The sequence below is a fragment of the Myzus persicae genome, unplaced genomic scaffold (assembly GCF_001856785.1).
Source record: "Myzus persicae strain clone G006 unplaced genomic scaffold, MPER_G0061.0, whole genome shotgun sequence".
Taxonomy (NCBI): domain Eukaryota; kingdom Metazoa; phylum Arthropoda; class Insecta; order Hemiptera; family Aphididae; genus Myzus; species Myzus persicae.
The window spans coordinates 985,017-1,008,115 of NW_019104044.1; the positions used below are offsets into that span (position 1 = coordinate 985,017).

A 23,099-nucleotide genomic window follows, 5' to 3' on the forward strand; every position below is an offset into this window, starting at 1 on the left:
TTAACTTTTTTATTTAATTAATTTTAGTCAGCTATTGACTTTTTATTTTATTTTAAATTTTAACGACTCTGTGTTAGTTTTGTACGAATCTACTTTGATCGTTAATTTAATTGTATTATTATTAGTCAACTATGGACTATAATTTTTAATTTTAACGACTCTGTGTTAGTTTTGTACGAATCTACTTTGATCGTTAATTTAATTGTATTATTATTAGTCAACTATGGACTATAATTTTTAATTTTAACGACTCTGTGTTAATTTTGTACGAATCTACATTCATCGTTAATTGTATTTAGTTATTATTAGTCCACTGTGGACTTTTTATTTTATTTTAAATTCTAACAACTTGGAAGTATTATTTTAATCATTTAACAATTTTTTTTTAAATTTATAATATTATCTGATCAGGAATATTATATTATGTTGTAAAATTCCTATATTTATTTAAATCTTAAATCTTTCTGAAAGAGAGTCACTATTGTTGGGCTCCACTTGGTAATGCATCAAAAGTGCTATTGATGAGACATGACCTTATAATAATGTATTAACTAAGTTGTAGCAGTTAAGTACTTTTAATGGATAGTAATTGACGGTGTTAAGGTGGCTACAGACCTGACCTTACATTTACTACCTGTTTATAAGAGCCTATATTTTATTACGATTAATCGGGTCATATTACTTTTTAGTAAGTCTAAGCCTGCGTGTCTTATCAACTGCTATTGGTGGTAATCTTATCATTTATGATGTGTGAATATATATTAATATAATTTCTCGTCTGGTTAACGTCGATGATTGCACGACAATGGAATCGAAACGAAAACTTAATATTTTTATGTCTATAGGAACACAGTTTTTGTGTGCAAGTCAAGATATTAATTTGACGTTTCACAACAAGAAATAAAGGTTAATGAAGTTAACACTCGGTATATTGCAAATAAGTGAGAAAATACGGTGTAAACTGCAAGATACGTAGACCGGTTGCCCGAAGCAGGGGGGAGTGGCTGAAGGCATACTGGCTGTCGTATCGAAATTGGGTTTTCTACGCCTTTATGTATGATTGACTTTTTCGTACTTGCTGTTCGATTCCAAATCGTTGTTGTTCATTTGAAAAGGTACATAGGTACCTATACAATGTTATTGTTGTTAATGAACATTTTGTCACATTAATTACATTGTACACACTACACATAGGTAGTAATTAGTATTTTGCACTTAATTTATATTATAGTAAAGTACCCACACGGTACAGTTATTTTATTAGGTTTATGATTGATATTTTTAATGGTATTATGATGATATCAAGTCATGAAGTTTTGTGGCGTAATAATGTGAATGTCATTAGTAATTACAGTTCTAAGCATAGTGCCTAGTATATAAACTGTAAGCAAACTTTCAATATCCATCAGTGTTTTGTTTTCGGTAAATTTTGTAAACAAATTATTTATATTCATCTCGTTTATAATTTAAGCAGTGTTTGACATTTTCAAAATGGCTATCAAGGTAAGATTTTCAAATAAATTGTCATTTTTATTTTTTGCATTCATTGTATTTAACGATTCATTAATATATTATTATGCATCTCGATTTTTAATGTTCATTATCGGTATATTATTTTGTCTCGTTTTTGGAAGTAAACGCGCTACAGCTTTTAAAAGTAACAAACACTTAATGCAATTATATAAGTTGTGATAAGTATTAAGTAACTTTGATATAGCTTATAAAATAAAATAATTATTTATAATTAAGGAGAAGAGTGGTCCAAATTAGATAAAGGGATGTGGAAAGGAACAGGATAACGTGAGATACGAGAGGGAATTAAAAAAAATTTGAGATTATAAAACTTAAAAATAAAAGTTAATAAGTGACCGGTAAAATTTATGACGACCGTTAGCTAATGAATCCAAATGTATTTAGATAAACAAAAATATGAATCTAACAGTGTAGATGGCTTTTAATTTTAAGTAAATAGCTAGAAAACTTTAGGAATTTTCATAAAATGTATACTATCATTTATAGATTATAAACGGTGTAGTGCTTATTAACATTTTTAAAATAATGTTTTATGATGATAACGAGAAGATTTATTCACACAATATTAAATATAGTAAAATAAAATCATATATCATGAAGATATTATAAATATAGATTAGGACTTAGGAATGTAGGTTATGCATATAGTATAATATTATATATTTACGTATTATATTATTTTACTCACTTTCGTGAGAAAATAATTTCGAAAATGAACTATAATAATATCTCCATAATGATTGCATTACGTATGATGGTATCAATATAATAATATTATCGGACACGCTGTATATTTAACGTCTAATTATTGAACAATATAATTATATAGTTTTGTTTACGTACCAATACGTATAACACGCCTAATAAACACACTGCCACACTATGTGATAACATACTTAATAATGCAATTGCAATTGTTTCAAAATACATTTATGAAAAAAATCAGGGATTTGTGGTCCCTGTAATTAATAGTTGTGAGATAATTTGAGAGCAGATCTATAACCAAGTATACCATACTATTCGATAGAAGGTTCTGAGCTGACTGCTGAGCGATGGATGCACCTATTGATTTTACAATGATGTGTGTTTTTATGTTTTCATGCCAAACGTTTTAGAACAGTGAAATTACTTCAATTTGGGGGGGGGGGGGAGGGTAGCAAAAAAAAATTCACGATCTAGGAGGTCTCTAGACCAGTTTCTTTTTTGTCGGCGCGGAAAATACTACTTTAAATACTTGTTGAAAAAATTATTCGAACACGTTTCTGAATTATTTTTTTTTGTATTTTTATTAAAATCGAACACATTACCAGTTAAAAACAATAGTTTTTCTCTTTGAATGAAATATGACGACCCGTTTTCAACCATTCCAAAAGCGAAAAAACATTAGAGCAGGGAGGGGAGGGGAAATGTATTCGAATATATGATGTATTCATAACGCGTATTTTTTAATGTATTCGAATACAAGGGCAAGGAAAAAGTTCAACTTATCGAGACCGTATACAACATTAAAACGATTATTATTTATTTCGTCCAGTCCGCGATCGTAGTGTTCGCCACCGTCGCCACTCTGTTCGGGCGTATGGTGTTCGCTCACCCTCCGGGGCACGAGAGTAACCACGGCGACGGCGACCACAGCAACCACGGTGCAGGTCATCCGCTGTCGATGTACCAGTACAGCGGTCACGCGCCACCAGCCGCCCCGTACCATTTCGAGTACGGCGTGGAGGACCTGCACGCGCACGACATCAAGAGCCAACAAGAAGTGAGCGACGGACACGGAAACGTCAAGGGATCGTACAGTCTGGTGGAACCCGACGGCTCCACCCGATTGGTCGAGTACACCGCGGACAACGAGCGCGGGTTCAACGCCGTGGTCAAGAAAATCGGTGCTCCCCACGACGGCGACAGCGACCACCATCGGTCGCACACGGAAGTCGACTACCACCACCGACTGCCGTCCAATCACCCCCTGCAGGACTAACGATTGGTGATTATCGAGCAACCCGAACTGTAATTTCGTTCATTACCATCGTAATAATATATCGTTCATAGTCATTTACCGATAATTAATATTGTCCTGCGGCTGTTGTTGCCGTTGTCGTTGTTGGCCATGTGTAATGATGATAATGATGATATTAATAACAATCGTACAATTCGTACAACTGCGTTTGGTGATTCTTTGCACAAAATTGATCCTATTGTTAGTAGTTTGTTGAATAACACATTTATCATTGTATAGTAGAATACAATATTATATTATAATATTTACCTACAATATTTTTGTCTCGTTTTTATACTAATAAACTAATAACAATAATATATTACTGACAAGAGGCGAGTATAGATATAGGGCCTACAAAAGTCATTTCTTAGTGAAAAAATATAAACTAGAACGAGGAATCACACTTTGCAATAATTGACTTCGTCCTGATAGCCATGTATATTATATATATTATCTATAATATTATATATATTATTACAGAGTATGCTACAATGATGGTGTGACACACGGTATTGTACCTATTTACCTAACTGATTAGGTATATAGTGAACACTTGACTGTTTGAAGCACAAACTGAAAATGTCAAACAATTGACAGAGCCAAATGCCTAATAGTTTGGTTCAAAAGTATTAGTATAGTTTATTAATAGTTAAATTAAATTATATTAAATTTACTATATATTTTTATAACTTTAAGGAGGACAATATCACAGAATATATGATAATAATACTTAATTAAGATACATAGTACACTATAATACAATACATACTTAAAATGAAAGAAATAAACAAAATATAAATAAATTACGAACCCAGTTAACAAAAAAATATTTAAAAAAATTCTGTTCGGTGTGATACAGAATTTGAACAGTACAGTGTTGTGTTCGTGTTTAAATAGGAAATTGCTAAATTGCAGGTTCGAAAATCAGGTTTTTAAACCTAACATCAGGTAACCTACTTTGTCATATTGTGTTATACTTGATTGAAGAATTGTAAGCCACTGCAGATATTTTGACAAAAAAATAAGTAAGCGTAAATAGTACCTATATAATATTAACGACTTGTTCAACTTACACTGAACTTAAATGCAATTTTTGACGTGATGTTAATCATTTGCATTTATTTAATATTATGTTAAAGAAAAACATCGAAAAGCCGTACCTAAAATATGGTTGCACGATGTTTAACTACCTAACAAGTAGAATATAACAAAATAATATAACATAAAAATATAATTAGATAATAAAATACACGTTACACTGCATTCATTTTACTACGATAGGTAAGTAGTAACACGTGCAACTGTGCAAGTTTCTTCACTAACTTAGCACATAAAACGACAAATTCATATCTGTGTCGTGTTTAATTAACAAGGTATTACAAGTAGAGGAAGTGTAGATGCTGTTGAATTTTTTTAATTGTGGTATAATGTATTAATGTATAAATGTAAAATTACATTACTCCGGATTAGGGTTTAGCTATTCACCAGATAAGATTAAGCGAATGAACTAGGTTATAGGAATAACCTTAGATTTTTAGTTTTTACACATTATTATTTATTACGTAGTTACAATTTTTTTTTTAAATTAAACTAATACTTATAGTTAAAATTTGATTATGTAATGTAGTTTAAGATAGTTCACCAATTAAGAAAAAATTTAAAGTTTAAATTTAAATTAAAAAAAAAATTAATTTTTTGTACCAATTAATCACCCACCTTAGGTCTATTTAGTATTTACACCTATATAACCAATTTAATAGTAAGTTGTTAACTTAAATTTTAGTTATACACTCTATACTCTAAAGCCTATAGGTACCTATAATCTATGTCATAAGTTATAACTACATGGCTATATGAGTAACTAAAAGCTATTTATACCTTGTATACTCTTATTACTTTTCAGGTATATTTTATTAGTTGTTTCTATAACTGACTATTCTTTTGTCCTTTTTAAATACAATATTTAGTATATACCTAATACATTATACCTTCATAATATGTGCATTGTGCAGCAAGACGAACAACCAAAACAACAAATTGATCCATGTCTAAAAATGATGTTATTTTAAAGAATTGTTCAAAAAAAAAAAGATTTAAAAAAAGGTGAACCTACGTGAAGTTAACGACATAATATTTCATGACAAAAAAACTTATAACTGAGTATCTACTGCACTATAGAATTAAAAAAAAATTAAAAACTGCCATTAAATACTTAGAATAAGACAGAACATTAAACTTTCTAATTTAATATTCTCATTATAATAATGCATGAATGTATTATCTTAGCCAGAACAATATTAAAATGCTATCAGTCCATATTATATTATAATATTAGTTATTATAATGTACGTCACATTATTTATTGGTATAAATGTTGGGTACCTATATATTTCTAATAAGAAAAAATATATGTCATTTTTCGTTTTACAATTCACATAATCAGTTAAATTTTAAATGTGTATATATATAGTCATGGTCATGCAATGAATTGATTTAAAATTCTCACCATTTATTTAAGCTATAATATGTACTTAGAAGACGAGGTAGTTACGTTTATAATACTTTATAAATAATAATACAAATAAAAATAAAATAACAATAACACACTTTATACTAATATCGTACGTCGTTTGTGATATACAAACGTTAAATAAAACTTCTGAAAATCGAGTTTTATAGAAGTTCAATGCGACCTACATCTTTCAAGTGAAAACATAATTATCAAAATCTGACTATTTCGTGAAGCGTGGGATTTTTTTCTTGTGAGGAAAAGTTTTGTACTAAAATAAGTCTTCTCCGAAAACCCTTGATATTGAATTTTTTGTTAGAATTTGTTGGCTATGAAATGGTGTGAGAGAGCATTCGTTTTTCGAAGGATAAATATTAAATACCGTACCCGAAAAATGTTTTGTCGCCCTTAAAGTCCTCGACCCTCGTGCCTCTGCGGATATAAATATATACATTTCGTACAGAATCGAACATATTATATTATATGCACGATGCACACTATAAGATAAAAAAAAAAAAACTGCGGTTGTGTTCCTTAATATATGTAAGTATGTTTGCATCGCTAAAAAAATAATATATATAGTAATAATATCAAAAGTAAAAACTGCAGTCTTGGTCGTAAACAAACCATAATATCATATCGTCTTGGTCTTTTTTCAAGCCAAAAACTAACGTTGTTTTATCTTGAAATTATGCGCGTTACATTGTAAATCTCCCCGGACTTTCATATTTCTGGAGAATGGCCAAAGAGTAAGTATTGTAATGTTCACGCGACCGGATCTCCCTCGCAGATTAATCATGTCCACCATTTCGGTGCGAACTAATTTCGTACATACACGTGTTGTTGCTATTTTTTATTATGAATAATAATCTATTATAGAAGTAAAAATGTACAATATATTTGACAGCTTAAGCCCTTGCGCTTAGTATCTAATGAATTTTTGATAATAAAAATAAGTTAAAATATACAATATGCTTTTATCGTTTATCGTCGATGAAAATCGATGACGGTATGGGATATCCAAATATATAATATAGCTTTAAAAATATATAACTACGAAGGGAAAAGTTCATTGTTGTGGTGCAAGTGTGCAACTATCACTAAAAAAGAACTAATTATTGACTTTTGATTATTGAACGAATCATGTTTAAATAAAATGCAATAAACACATGTTTTACTATAACAAATTATTTCAGAACTAAAGAGATTTTTTTTTGTACTTGAAGATTATTTCAAATACTTCTGAAAAGTATTTGAGTATTACTCAAATACTTTACTATTTATAGTATTTGGGTGGTATTTTAAATACTTTATTTTAAAAGTATTTTTTACAACACTGTCTAATTGATGTAATACGAAATTCTCATAAATTGTTGTAGCACCTTATAGTTAGGTAGTTATAAAATGTTCAATAGAAAGATGGGAACCTTTTTTTATGATTTACACATGGTTATATTAATTAAATTATTTGCTGTTAATGTAGGTATATTATGTTATAATGTACCTACTATTAGGTAGGTATACAATATTTTTTAAAAATAAAGTGATAAGTAATTAAACAAAATCAACTAGCAGATCTGATTTTTATTGTTATGTATAAAGTATAATTTAAGATGAAGCTAAATAGTTTTATATATTATAGCATTAAAATAAAATAAAAGTAGTCAATCACACATTTTACTCATAAACCCTTTGATACAAAAGGATGTGCTATGACGTGATTAAGAGTAACTACTAACTATATTCTTACTATCTTCCAGTTAGCTATAACTAATAATACATCTATATAATTTATATAAATCGGAAAGTTTTCAAAGAGATTGCTAACATAATATATGCAATAAAATTGTGTAGTATGAGTAGAGCATATAATATAATATATCTGTTATTGAGATATTGTACAATATTCAACTATAAGTATTTAATTTAATTGTAAGTACCATATATTATCAAATTAGGCGCCTATCTATTTTTAACACAAGCTTAATGTTACATTTATAAGATGACTGAAAAAAACATTGTAAAAATGTATATAAGATAACAGATTTAAGATGAAAGATTTTTTATAGGTAAGTACCTGTTATTATTTATATTAATATAAAAAATAATACAAAGAATGTGTGTTGTTTAGACATAAGTATTGATATTATTATGGATATTGTACATTATTTTGTCCAGAAATAAAAACCAAAAATAAATACAATTTGAACGTATCAAGCCTAACCTAACCTTGATTTTGACTCCAGAATGAGCAAATACATGTTGATTCACAGGTCAATTGTTCATGATTATAAAATTATGCACCATGAACTTTAATTTAACAATAAATCATCCTAACGCATATACTTCAGTGAGTGACCACTCTTTAATTTATCATAACAAACAACCTAGTATAGAATCTTTATACAGTATATAGTTACACATAGCCACATAGGTATTCACAACGCAGAGGGTATTAAACAAGATATTCAAAGAGAAGAAAATATTGTAGTATTCATATACTTTAATATTATAACAATAGTCTTTACTTTTTGAACCCTCTATAGGCAATCCCTAGATTTTTTTTTCATTTTTTTAATGGTTTAACAAAATAATAATTGACTGATACTTCATTCAAAATTTAAGTTTTAAATAGGAATATCATAATTAAAGTATTATTTTTTAGGTAGGTTTATTATTGTTTAAGATTTTTATTTGTTTAAATATTTCTTCAAAAATAATTGATTGAATAAAATAAATTACAGTTGAACCCTATTTAAAAAGTCTGCTTTGACAACAATTTTTAAAAATGTTTATTGTTAATATTTTGTTTACAGGATATATATACTTAATATCTATAGCATGTATTTAGATCAATAATTAAAAGTAAGTAGATACTACATTTTTAAACATCATAGTATATATTTTTTAATGTGCACAGGTTTTTAGATTTTTGGGAGGATACTTAAAGATAAATTGTCCCACCCCACCTCTATTTCAAGCATTGTAATGACCAATACTGACTTTAATTAATTAATTAGTAAAAAAATGTTTTTTTATTCATATCTAAGTAATAATCAATACATTTTATTTTTAAGCATTAATAACCAGAAGAATCAGTAGTGCAACCAGGAGGATACCTGGACTCCTCCTTCATAGGTGCGTTTAAAATAATTCAGTATCTTTATTTCTATTACAGGCATGTCAAACTCAAATTATTAACTGGGCCACTAATATTTTACTATGCACATACAAATCAATCAAACAAAAACTATTTTATACACATTTTTAACTGCATTCATTTCTTACAATCAGGGGTGGACTGGGGCAAAATTTTGGCCCGGGAAATCTATATTTTGACCCGGCCCTTGCCATTTCTCGTCATCACAAAAATGTAAAACTTAAATATACCAACGTTTTATTCAATGAGGAATGCAGCCTCTACACATTTTCAATTTTCCCAGAAAACAACTTAAGATTTTTTTTTTTTTTTCATTAATTGTTTATGGCATCAACTAAGAAGTTATTAGCCAGGGGTTTTTGGGACTGATGGGTTCGGAACTCATGTGAAACTTAAGATTTGTTAAACTAAACTTACCAAATAGTTTCAATAAGTAATTTAAATTTTGTTAAATATTAATGAAGTACTTCACAAATAAATAATATATTGGTAAAAGTCATTTAATCATAACATAATAATATTTAATACCTTATGTAAAAATATAAAATATTATGACACTTATATTGTAGTATATTAACTTTTATTAGTTATAACTAGAGTTAGGATGTTGATGACTTTTGCATTTTTTTTCTTTTTATTCTGTACAATGCTATCCTAGCTAAAAATTTGTTTCATGCTCCCTTGATGCAGAATATTCTAATTTTATTTTGCATTTTTTTGCATTTTTTGCATTTTCAGCTATAAATGCATTTTTTTTGTTTTTAACGTCATTTTTCAACATTTTTAAGTCATTTTTTCATCTTTTAGAGCATTTTTTACAAATTATAGATTTTAGGGCAAATGTTACACCCAAGTTTGGAAACAAATTTAATTTATTTAAAATCTAACTTTGGATTTGGACTATTAGTAAAAAATAATTTTAATATTATTATTGTGGGGTTTTTGTTGTGATTACATTTATCGCGTTCCGATAAGATTTACTCTTTGAGTGTTATATATTGAATTATTTAAATGCTTAATATATTTATAATTCATATTTTAAATTACTATTACACCCATTATTATACCCATATCTCTAATAAAAATTATTATTTATAAATAAGTTTTTTCACTTACTTAATTAGTATTTTAGATAATTTTTAAGGTCATTTTTTGAAGTTTTCAGAGCTTTTTTGCACTTTTTTTAGGGTTTTTTTGCATTTTTTTTAGGGCATTTTTGTGTGTTTTTTAGGTCATCAACATCCTAACTCTAGTTATAACTAGATTTAACTCATTTTTCCTTTGGAAATAAATTATATTCATATTGCATACCTATTAATAAAAAAAAATACAAGGGAAAAATAATAATTTTAGGTAATAGATAGGTATTTACATTTTTAATGATTATTTGCGGTTGATTGCAAAGATTTTCTTGCATTACTAAAATAATATATTATTCAAATTATTGATCATACGCAAACTCCTGATGGAGTATCAGCCAAACCAAAATCTAAAATCTATTTTTAAACACCAAATGTAAACAATTTTTCATACACGCGCGTAAAGATAATATGAAAAAATAAAATATTCATCATTTGAATTTAAACCCATTTGCTATTTTATTTTAAGTAATAAGTAATGTAATAATAACAAATTATTTTTGAACAGCGGCCCACCGGGAAAGTTCCCAGTTTCCCGCCGGCCCAGTCCGCCCCTGCTTACAATACTTTATTATAATACATATTCAATTACAGTTTATCAGAAGATAAGACAGAAAAGTAACATAATGTATACCTCTCACTAACATAGCTGTGTCTAGTGACACAAAAGAAAAACTGTAGAATTTTTTTTTATTAATAATTGTTTATTATAATTGCTATCCGTGGACCTTAAAAAAATGAGCCGGGGCCCGAGTGTTTGAAACACCTGATTTAGAATATAATATGCAGTGGTCGAAATGGCTCAAGATAAGTGGAGGGATGGCTTACAATTCAGATTTCCTGATATCATCATAACATTCTTCATACCTTGTATAGTATTATTTTTTTATAGTTCACATTTTGTTTATGCATCAGAATACTATAGTCTACAATCTTTTTCTATCATAAATAATCTTTAAAACTAAACAAATAAATAACATATTTTCAAATTTAGTAGCAAAAAAACTGATAAAATATTTTATTTATAATATTTTTCTGTGGAAATTTTAGATTATCTAGTTAAATTTGTAAATTGTAATTAATACTAACAATATAATTTGTAATATAACAAAATATATTAGTATTTATTATTATTATAATTATAAAAGTAGAGGGATGAAAAATGTAAATACAAAAAAGTAGAGGGATGTCATCCCACCATATCCCCTCCCCCCACTTCGACCACTGATAATATGGATAAATCATAGGCATGACTAGACAACATCCGCAGCGGCAGCCTAGCTAATAACCGTCGCTAATGAACCAAAAAAAGGCCTATACATCCAAGGTTGAATGTTTCTAAAGTCCTTCCTCCCCAATGAAATATTTATATAATTTTAAAAAATGTAGATTATTTATTTATTTACAATAAATAATCTACAGTATTTGCAGTACTTTTAAAGTTTAAATTTGACTCTAGGAATATTATTAATCCACAGCCTTGGATTACACTATCTAGCTACAAATCAAAAAATAATAGAACAATAGGAATATCTAATGTTAGATGTGAACTTTACTGCCGTCCTTCTAAAATTGTTATAGTACAGGTTTTAAGAAGTTGGGAACATATCTTTATAAGTAAATAGTAATTATGACAATACCTATATAAAATACATTTGTAACCCAGACTTAAAATTAGGTTGACCGGCACCTTATAGCAGGGACAGCCCAGACAACCTAGGCTGCCACCGTAGACACACCTATGGTATAAATTATCTATAAATAACAATTTTGTGGTAGTTCATAATTCATAACAAAAATAATAATATAGTCATGTAGAATGTATTGCCACTTTTGGAACATGAAATTAAGTATAGTTCCTCTCCATTGAAAAATTCAGATTGCACTATCACATTACTCAAAATACCTCGGAGCTTGAGCTATGAGTATTTATGAAAGTAATAAATATTTAATAATCCAAATTAGGAAATAGTATAAGATCCATCAAACAATGAATAAAAATGAAAGACAATTGTTGAACTATTGTTGGAATGAGTCTATTTTATTTTAAAATCCATGATAGGAAGTTTAAAAATATTTAGCAACATTTTTAAAGTAAACTAAAATAAGTCAAAAATTCGAACAAATGATGGTGTTGTATTTTTTACAAATTTTTTTTTATAAAATGATTTTGAACTTTTTATTTGTATATAGGTTATTATTAATACAACTATTAAAAAAAAAAAACAACTGTCTAATGCAAATGAAACAAAATTATGTTTTATAAATATGTATTTGTAATTCAAGTCAAACACTATATAACAAACAAAACATATTATGCGTAATATATTATAACTAAATAAATTTTAAACTCACATACTTATTTCATTATTACAAACTGCTGTTGGTGCATTCTCACTTATTCCTGTCGTTCTTCAGCAGCTTTCCATCCTTTTGGTCGCTGTTCATATAATGACCAATTATTGTATGGCGTTCTGAAATCTCCGTGCAAGGGTTTACGAATTTTAGGATAAGTGGGGTAGAATTCGTAATTGTTAAGCTTTGAATGCTTCTTGGCTGCACCAATACACGCGAACGAAACTGCCATCCAAAAACCGAGCATTTTTTGATTCAACAGTAGACCGGTCAGTATGCCGGTGGAGAAACCGCCAATGGCATAGTTCACCATATCATCTTTACCACGTATGTTGGTGGAAAAGTAAGTCACCAAGCAGAATGTCGATGTGGCAGCATACATTGGTCCCATCAACTGGCCGTATCTGAAAATCAAGAGATGTGCAATTTTAAGATACACATTGGTCGTGAGCAAAAACGAAGGCATTGCTACCGTCAAACACAATTATTATTACCTGACTGCGGTGTTCAGATATCCAAATGGTTTGCTGACCAGGATGATTTCTGATGTAGCCAGCCCGAACCCAATGATGGACACTTGTTTGTTGGTGTAGAACAGTTTTTTTATGAGGTCCTTACCGTCCGGAGTATCGTAATACGTGTACCTGAACAACGACATGGTGGCTGATGGTTCGGTCGACGTAGGTAAGAGATGATGGCAAAGATCGAGCGTTCGCAATAGAGGGTCGAAGGAACGACAGATCGAGTGACGGAAGAGACCCGACCAAGAAAATGATACAGTTTTTGAGTTTTCTTTTTAGTTTTGTCTAAATACGAAATACGAATCCGGTCGTGATAACATGAACATATGTTATGCGCTATTAACGATAAGCGGGAGATATATGTATATAATATTCACCTTGGTCAACGGAAATACACAAAATATGATGTAAAAAAATAGTAAAAACACTCGGGGTCTGCTAATCGCTTATCACGCTGACCGCGGTTGATAGCGAGACGATATCATATTGTTATCACTGAACAATATTTTATTTTGAAGGGCATCAACGAGTGGAGTGCTGCCAACATTACCATAAAACGACAAAACGGTGGTTGCCGCGGCTACCGTCTTCAATGTCCAAGATTTTATTATGTATTTATTATTATTAATTATAAGTCCGGTGCAAGGTGGACATAAATATAAATATATGTATATATATATTATTTAATATATTTATTATATAACATATTTTTATATATATTATACATTATATATGTTACCGGCAATATGGATAATCCGGTATTTTGCAAAATACCTAGGCATTATATAAAATGCCTAAAATCACTCGGAAATATATATACCTATTACGAGTTTCGCCCATGTATTATGTACAATGACCAACGTGGAGTATACACTGTTTCAAAAGAGAATATGCCAGATTTACATAAGAAAACCGGTTTTCCGTAACCTAACCTGGTATGTTCTCTTTTGAAACAGGGTATAGGAAATATGATAAAAATAAACAAAATTGGCCTATTACCAATTACTATCGCCTATTACCAACGATTTTACCTACAGTTAAGAATTATTTAAATGCGTGTACCGTGTCCGTGTGTGCACGATTTGATGCAAGATTAGAGTTCTGATGTTCTGAAGCAGTTATACGCCAGAAGTCAGTTCACAGCATGTCAGAAAAAGCTACTACAAATTTACGAGGTTCCAACAGGCACAGAAGTGGCGTTACGAACAGTCAACAGGAACTGGCCAAAGATTTTTAAAATGTGTTTGTAAGACAAGTGTCAAAATAAAAAGTGCATTTGCCTTACATATTCTATTATATTATTCTTAATACAGTAATACCTAAATTTCATAATATAATAATAGTCAATGAGATGTTTTTGGCTTAAATAAATCCAATCAAGGTATACGCACCATATAACTTGTACATATATAGTACCTACATTTCTTACAGAAATGTGCATTAATTATACGATATAAGTACTCAGATTAAAAGGCTAACACAGTGACAAGTGACACAAGTACCATTGCCACTTTTTCGTATGCAATGATTTCATTTTCATTATAAAATATTCAAATTTACTATCCATAACAGACAACAGTAACCCACATAACCTAATAATGACCAGGTACACTGGAAATGTATTATACCGGCGAGTTAGGTACCCAGTTTTTTCATATTTCATGCAAATTATGTAGGTTGACATTTTATGACGCCAAAATGCGAATGGAAATAGTGAATATGGAAATATTCTAGTCACTATAAATTAGGCGTTTAAAATGATTAGGTAGCCAGGTAGGTAAATTAACATAGAATATTTGCTTTCATGTATATAATCATAGGCGTGCGCAGACTCTAAAAGCAGGTAGTGCCCATATTTATCATCGGCCAATTAGTCAACCGTTTTATATATATAATAACAAATCTAAATTTTATAAAAGTACCTATTTAATATTATCACATATTATATTTTCTTACATAGTTTAATATAATAATAATTAATAGTACACAATAGCAATAATTGCTACAAATAATATAATAATAATAATAACAACATAATATAATTATAAATACTTTATATTAAACCTGATAGTTCAAATAAAAAAAAAAAAATACAAGTACTAGTAAATTAGAATAAAGTATAACAAATATAATATGTATGAATTACAGAAATTCACGTCATCTAGAAACAGTAGAAATCATAAATATATTTTATGTCCTTAGAGAGACATTCGTCTGTTCCCCTTACTGTTGAATTCATCTATTACTGCATTTAAATCTACCTTTGATACCATTTCTTGTTCAGTGAAAAGCAGTAATAATGACTCCAAACGTTCTTGACTCATTGTACTGCGTAATTTGTTTTTTACAATAGTTAATTTTGAAAAAACACGTTCACAAGTACAGCTAGTTACAGGTATGATTGTAAACATTTTCAAAGTTTTAAAAACACAAGTATATACTGTAGAATTTCCAGTTGTTTTCAACCAATCAATCCATTCATAAATAGATTTACTAGAAGCACCATTTAGTTGCATAGCATTTTCATAATTTTTTAAAAGTTTCAGTTCAGTAATTAAATCTTCCTCTGAAACTTTGGAAAATGTTGATAATATTTTTGTAGTATTTTGAGTTAAATTCATATTTAACATACATGCCATAGCATCAACCAAGTCAAATGTATCCTGCTTAAATCTTGAATCAATTCCACTGAGTAGTTTGTCAAGTAATGGATAGAATACTGTAATTTTCAATTCATCAAATTTTGTATTAAAAAAAGCTTGATTTGATGAATTAGAATCTAAACGAGTTGAAACTTTGCGAGAATTACTATCTGGAATAACAATATCATGTTTTTTGCATAATATAACAGATCTATCAAACATTTGTTTGTATTCACTGTCATCATTTCTCATACTATCTAATGTACTTCTCAAACTATTAACATTTTTCATTGCCAAAACAAGATTAAGATTTGGTTCTTGGAGTAAGGTACTAACTTTTAAAATTAACATTAAAATTGGATTCATCATATGCATACCAAAAATGAAATCAAAGGTTTTTAATTGATATAATAAACCAATTCCTTTAGCTCTCATCTCTGGCACTGAACAATTTTCACAAATGTTTTCTATTGCAATAATCAAAACTTCATAATTATTCATAATTGCTTTCACAGCTTCTGCTCGACAAGCCCATCTTGTATTTGAACATGACTTCAATGTGTGGAGTTTATCACCAGTTTCTTTTGCAACTTTTTCCAGAGTTGCGTGTCGCATAGGACTACTTTCTATAAAGTTATATATGAATTGAACAGTTCCTAAAAAATTAAAAACTAATCGATTTTGTTTTCCTTTAGAATTTGATTTTTCACATATAGAATCAACCAANGAATATTAGTAATAACTAATAACTAATAATAACAATAGTACTGAATTTGTAAAAATAACATATTATCATGATATGATATTATATTATATTATATGATGATGGAAAACCCTACGTAAACGGTAAACTTGTATTCAATTATTCGGTATTCCAATAATAAGATAACAATCTTTACCATATTATTATTTATAGTTATTATTACATAATATTATACATCAATTATATAAATAAACTATAAAAACAATTTTGATACTAGTCAAAATAATATGTATATACGACTATAATACACCATACTGTATAGTGTATACAAACTTTCAACTACAGAGTGAACATAGTGAATTATTCAATTTTTTCAAATCCACTATTTGGTAATTTCGGTAAATTAAGGCATAGGGCGCTTCGGCCCATGAAAAATCACGGGTCGTGCCTGGGCACGCCCGGCACGCCCTGTGCGCACGCCTATGTATATAATATACTAATAATTGAATTCATTTATGTATTATACTTGTATGTGGGCACCACGATGCACAGGATATGAATAGATATATTTTCTACATCGTGGTGGGTACCTAGATCAATGAGAGTCTGACGAGCTGTTATTGACGCGATGTGCAATTCGATACCTACTCAATAACGCTGTTTTCGTGTCGTCAGTGGTGACCGTAATAATCAAGTATTAATAGTAGTGCATGTGGCTTGTCGACATTTCGGAGAATCGAGTCTTATACACGTCTTGTGCAGTCATTTTTGTGAGCATTTCAGAGTCCAATTAAATGCACAGCCCGTTTCTGAGGATTACGAGTAAATGGTTGGCGCGAAGAAAGACGCTCGTGGCACGCATAGACCTACAAATTAATGGACAGCGTCCACTCACCTACTCGCCATCAGTTCATGGGGACGAGATAGCTCTTTGTCTCTTGGCTCCATTAATTTCTAGGTGTATTTCCAAACTTTTTTCCCTTTTGGCTATCTCGTCCACTGGTTTCTCTCTCTAAGCGCCGTCCACTAGCTTGTAGGTCTATGGTGCATATGGCAAATTATCATGCCGTCACCTTTATTATTCAAAGGTTTTTTTTCGTGTAAAGATATATGGACAGTTTTCATTTAATCATTTACAATTTATTGTACGACCGCGATCTCAACGATAAGAAAATAATTATCAAGGATTATAATTAGGAGGGATACAAAGTTAATAATATTATGCATAATTATTTTGTATTGCATTAATATTTTAGTATTTATAATTATTATAACTATAAACGTAAGGTACTTAGTACGTCAAATACCAACCTGTATGATATTGTTATGTGCATGTACAAAAGAGTCACCTGAGAAGTTGTCTCTCTAATAACTCTTCTCCCCCAAATAAGTCTCTAAAAATGTATTATCATTGTCTATACTAGAAAATCATATTATTATAATTTATAATTACACTTTACACATTATTAACAGTTTATCACATAATCGGTTGTTGAGTCTGCTGTAGTATTGGTACTCGGGTTTATGCTCAATTTAAACACTGAGCAATTTATAAATACATTATACTGAAATTGTGTGAAATACCATCATACAGTTTTTAGATTTTATTATTATAATAAACACACCAGAGTTACCAATGTATAATATCATCACTAAATAATACTGTAGTGCTCGTGGATATGAAATATTATAATTATGTTTGATAAATGAAAGTAAGTAAATGATTCTTAGTATGAAGCAATGTGATCAGAATGATTTGTTAATACATGATACATGGATGATTGTAGTTTTGTAGCAGTGATTGTTTTGAAGGGCTTTAAAAAAACGACAATACTTTTCGTCTGACGATGTAAATAATATATTTTTATTGGAATTTAATAATTATTTGTAATGGGTGTTTTCTATTAAAATATTCACCTTTCGGAACTTTTAAGATACTGGAAAGTATGCGATGAAGGACGGCAATTGAAAATGTTGTGTAAGTTTCCACATCACTTTTTAAGTATGAGCTATGTCCCCTGTAGGCCTTATCCACATTGTAAGAAAGAACGTTCTAACGTCGATCGACTACAATAATAATTAAATAAATTTAGGTATAGGACCTACAGATTGATAAAGCTAAAACTGTACCTCTTTCGTAGGCATAACGCGTGTCTCCAATATCAATACAACATAATATAATATAAATAAAGATATCCATTTTCATTTTCATTTTCCATATTCAATTGTTCTTAATTATAATTTTTAATTTTGTCGCAACACGGCATTTGCCCATTTCCAGCTTACTTGTGTTGAATTTAAGTGTTTGGATCGCTGGAAAGACACGCGAGGTTGAAAACGGGTTATCCGTTTTCACTCTCTGAATATATAACGGCCACGAGGTGGGACCGGGAATAATTAATTATACGTCTTGATATATTATTAATAACAGTATAATTTTAAATAATTTAAAGGACGATAGCCCTCCCTTGGATATACTTATTTAAATTCTACACTGTCGCTCAAAAGTAGTGGACAGGGCCGCTGAGCTTAACTAGTGAGTGCTAATGTTTAGTGGTTGTCTGAATATTTTTGGGCTTATGCGTTGATGTGTATAGTGTTACTGTTTAAAGATTTTTGGCACATTAAATGTTGCTTTATATAATTATATAGGTAGGTAATTAAAACAAAATAAAAAAAAAAACAAAATCAGGAAAAGCCATAAATAACGACAAATGGGTTATAACGAAAGAACAATAAGAAATTAGAATACAAGAATAATATACGGGACAAAAATAGTTGCATACTGCAATTAGGTACCTACAGTTCTTTTTGACTCATCAAATAATACAATATAATAAAAATATATAAATAACGATCAATAGATAAATGCAACAGCCACCTGACTCTATAATATATATTCAGGTAATAATATATGATTGGCAATGATAATATGGTAATATTATATTAAATCATTAGATTAGATAGCTATTCGAGCCTCCATTATAATATTTATCAAGCTAAAGTTTAATTTTGGACTTTTTAAATGTATGATAATATAGGTAATAATTAAAACAAATAAGTAATCAGTACACACAAAATGTTAACATGTTTTAAGGCATTTTATAATATAAAAAAATCTAATAAACATTGTGGCGATTAGCGAGCACTATAAATTAATAATAATGAGAAGTGTACATAGCGCAATAGCGCCTAAAATACATATACATATATATATAATACCAATAACGCAATATAATTTAAGCTCACACTCAAGGGAGACTAGAAATAAAAAAAAAAACGATTCATGCTGTTTGACGAACTTGAACACTCTACTGCATATTTAAAAAAATGATACACCCAACACGATTTAAATGATTCAAAAGATATTGGCGTAAAACAATAGCCAGGTATAATGTGTATGTTATGTATTAGTCTTAGTCTATGTATGTGGGTGTGATGCGGCCGACGATAGTCTGTTTGTTTGACAGGGAGTTGAAGACGTGGTGATGCGTGAGGGTACGACGGTATTAAATAAAATAATATAATAACAGGGGGATGAGGTGACCGAGTGGTCTGACGCGTCCGCTGCGACGCAGCCGGTCGCTGTTCGATCCTCGGCTACCGGGCGGCATTTTTCTCCGGACAAGTCGCGGTGACCGGAGAACAAGTGCTGCCATCCCCCACCCCCGGGGCATGGCAGAAACCTACGGGTGCCCCATTCGAAATTCTGCCAAAAACAAACACACACGTGTTCCCCCCTACCGTCCCAAAAATATACAATACAAACAAACCTACAATACAAATCCTACTACAGCTAATGGCCTCAGTTGCCGAAGCTTAAGATCAATAAAAAAAAAAAAAAAAAATATAATAACAATTTATTTTACATTTTAACGCATTACGAATAATACTGGGACTATGTCCCGCGAACAATTTTATTTTCATTTCCATCTACAACTAAATCGTAAAATTCCTCTAGTCGCTGAATAATATCTCCGTCACTATCACAATTCACAGGGAATCAATACCTATCCCTCAAAGCGTTAGCTTAGAAAATAAATGTTAAACTACATAGTACGTACTTGGCTACTTATATATAATATTATACAAGGTACTACAATAAATACTAAAACTACTTTAACAAGTATATTACAATAAGCTCTCGTTATGTCGAAACTCAAGGGAAACAAAAAAAAAGGTTGATAAATAGAGTTTTATTATAATGGTATTTAATTATTTCAAGGTGATTGAAATTGAGTTCAAGATTACCAAAAATTCGATTCTACCGACGTTTGACATAATAAGAATCTATTGTACTCATTGTATAGGTACATAATATATTACTCATAAGATACATACAATTGTCTTAATATAATCTACTTATTATTATAGTCTCCGCTCATATTCTCACTTATTTTCGTTTATATTACAATGACTGAAAGTTATAATCTAAGTTATATACTTGTATAGTATAATATAATACTATATGTTGTAGTATTTGCTATATTACGCATTTAGGTATACACAATACCGTAGTAGCATGATACTCACAACATAATATTTTAGCTATTTAACACGCCCAGGTATGTATAAACTAATTATAAATTATTTAAATGTATGTATTAGGTATTTCTTACTGTTATTCATCACTCTAGGTAATCGTAAATGGTATGCGAAATCAAATAAATTCAATTAAATAATTTCTCACGACATTGCAATAGATACAACAGACATTGTCGAGTTATGTTATGTCAACCGTAGTGGAATGTGGGTCAGAAACTCAGAACGGATAAGCTAATGTATCAGAATCTATAATTCATTAAAAAATTGTGATATTGATTTGAAACTTGAACCACTGCACTTCATAGTTCATAGAATACAGTTATAAATCTATTAAAATGTTTTAAACATTCAGTTACCTAAGTCACATAAAGTTAAAAGTTAAAATATGTATAGGCATCATTTGCACTATTGGGGACGTTCTATGAATACAATTCAATTCACATAATTCATTATTAATACCTTTTACTTGTATGTAATTAAATTAATCATCTAAAACTTGTTTTAATTTAAATAACTTCTATACAACCAATACATACATATTATACATTTATAGCTTTATAGGAATAATTAAAATGCCTAATAATTATTGGTAAATAACAAAGACAAATAAATGTTTTAAAAGTTCTAATATCTATACTCAGTATGCACCTATAAACTCTAACTTGTTTTTATACAGGGTGCTCACTCCTTTTTTCTTCAATAATTATTCTTCTCAAATAATTCTGATTTGGAGAATTTCGTAATATACTCCTAGACCATACTTTCAAATTTCCAAAGCAGGTCGGTTCACTGTACGAGCTCGGCGTCGTCGGTCTGGAAACGCGGTGGTCGGACGGAAACGAATTTAATTAAAAATACAAGTTAGTGCACACGTAAAATAACTTAAATCACTAATTCAGGTTTATTACCAGTTGACACGCCTAATATTAGTGATTTATATAATGCTGTATTATTAGAAAAATGTGGACTTAATCATGATGAAAATAATACATAAGAGTTAAAAAAATTTCTTTATTTTGAATATTTTTTTCAGTTCGCAAGTAGCAGTTTTTTTCTTAAACAGACAATTATCATCTCCCCAGTATCTCGACTAAACTTGTTAAGTTCGGTGGCCCAATCACTGATTCAGTTTCATTATTTAATCGAATATTATTATACCATAGCTGCGTTATTTGACCGGACTCGCGTCACATGTGTGCGTTTTAAATGTGAACGAAAATGTTGGGGTAAAGACTAGAGTGTTGTGAGAATAATCCTAGTTTTACTCTTTACGCCAAGGCAAGGCGTCGATTTCCATATATGCGGCGCCGCACAGTCTCCGATAGTGACCGCGCCAGACTGTTCGATAAGCCAGCCCCTGGGCACCGCTTATACCAGCAGCAGAATACAAACCACGATTCATACTTTCTTGGTTGATACCGGTATGGCAGTAACCGTGTTTTACGCAACGCCGTGTCACATATTATTTTTATGTTTATTTCCATTTCACGCGGAAATAGAATTCGAAAATATTTCAAACATGTTGCCGAGGCACTTCAACAGTGGAGGTTTGAAATATTACAATCACACAAGAAATTGAAAACAAGCGATAAAAACGCACTGTTAACAATATAGCCTTTACGATATAAATTATATAACAACCAATAGAAATAAATTTAATTAAAACGGTTGTCAATGACGTGCCGCAACACAATATTCGAATACTCATTTATATTTGCCGCAAATGTGTTTGCAACTAGTGTTTGGTAGTTGTGAACCTATAACTTTTATAATCAACAATTAACCACACATTTGTCCTCAATAATGCTGGATTAACCTAGTAAAATAAGACAAATTGGCTTTTATGGCGATATTTTCCTTAAACCCTCAAATATGCAATACTAGATCAAATTATTACTAGAATTATCGGATTAACCTTTTTAAAATTGAGCTGATATTTGATAGCTAGAGAACTGTATATTTTATCAGTCCAATTTCACTGACGAAAAAT

At 29.9% G+C, this 23,099-nt stretch overlaps 3 protein-coding genes across 3 annotated transcripts; 1 reads left to right on the forward strand and 2 right to left on the reverse strand.

The window, feature by feature from the left end:
- Positions 1 to 2,974: 2,974 nt before the first annotated feature.
- On the forward strand, positions 2,975 to 3,719 carry LOC111037983 (the record flags this gene model as incomplete). The annotated part of the gene is made up of 1 exon (XM_022320886.1): positions 2,975 to 3,719. A coding segment is annotated over one exon (540 nt), but the record flags the coding sequence as incomplete, so codon positions are not given.
- An 8,739-nt stretch (positions 3,720 to 12,458) lies between these two features.
- On the reverse strand, positions 12,459 to 13,636 carry LOC111037982. Its single transcript, XM_022320885.1, has 2 exons — positions 13,193 to 13,636; positions 12,459 to 13,102 (listed from the first exon to the last, which is right to left on the reverse strand). The coding sequence occupies exons 1-2, from the start codon at positions 13,354 to 13,356 to the stop codon at positions 12,742 to 12,744; spliced, it is 525 nt and encodes a 174-aa protein (XP_022176577.1). The 5' UTR covers positions 13,357 to 13,636; the 3' UTR covers positions 12,459 to 12,741.
- A 1,781-nt stretch (positions 13,637 to 15,417) lies between these two features.
- LOC111037990 lies at positions 15,418 to 17,512 on the reverse strand. Its single transcript, XM_022320892.1, has 3 exons — positions 17,464 to 17,512; positions 15,852 to 16,487; positions 15,418 to 15,791 (listed from the first exon to the last, which is right to left on the reverse strand). The coding sequence occupies exons 1-3, from the start codon at positions 17,510 to 17,512 to the stop codon at positions 15,418 to 15,420; spliced, it is 1,059 nt and encodes a 352-aa protein (XP_022176584.1).
- Between the last annotated feature and the right edge of the window lie 5,587 nt (positions 17,513 to 23,099).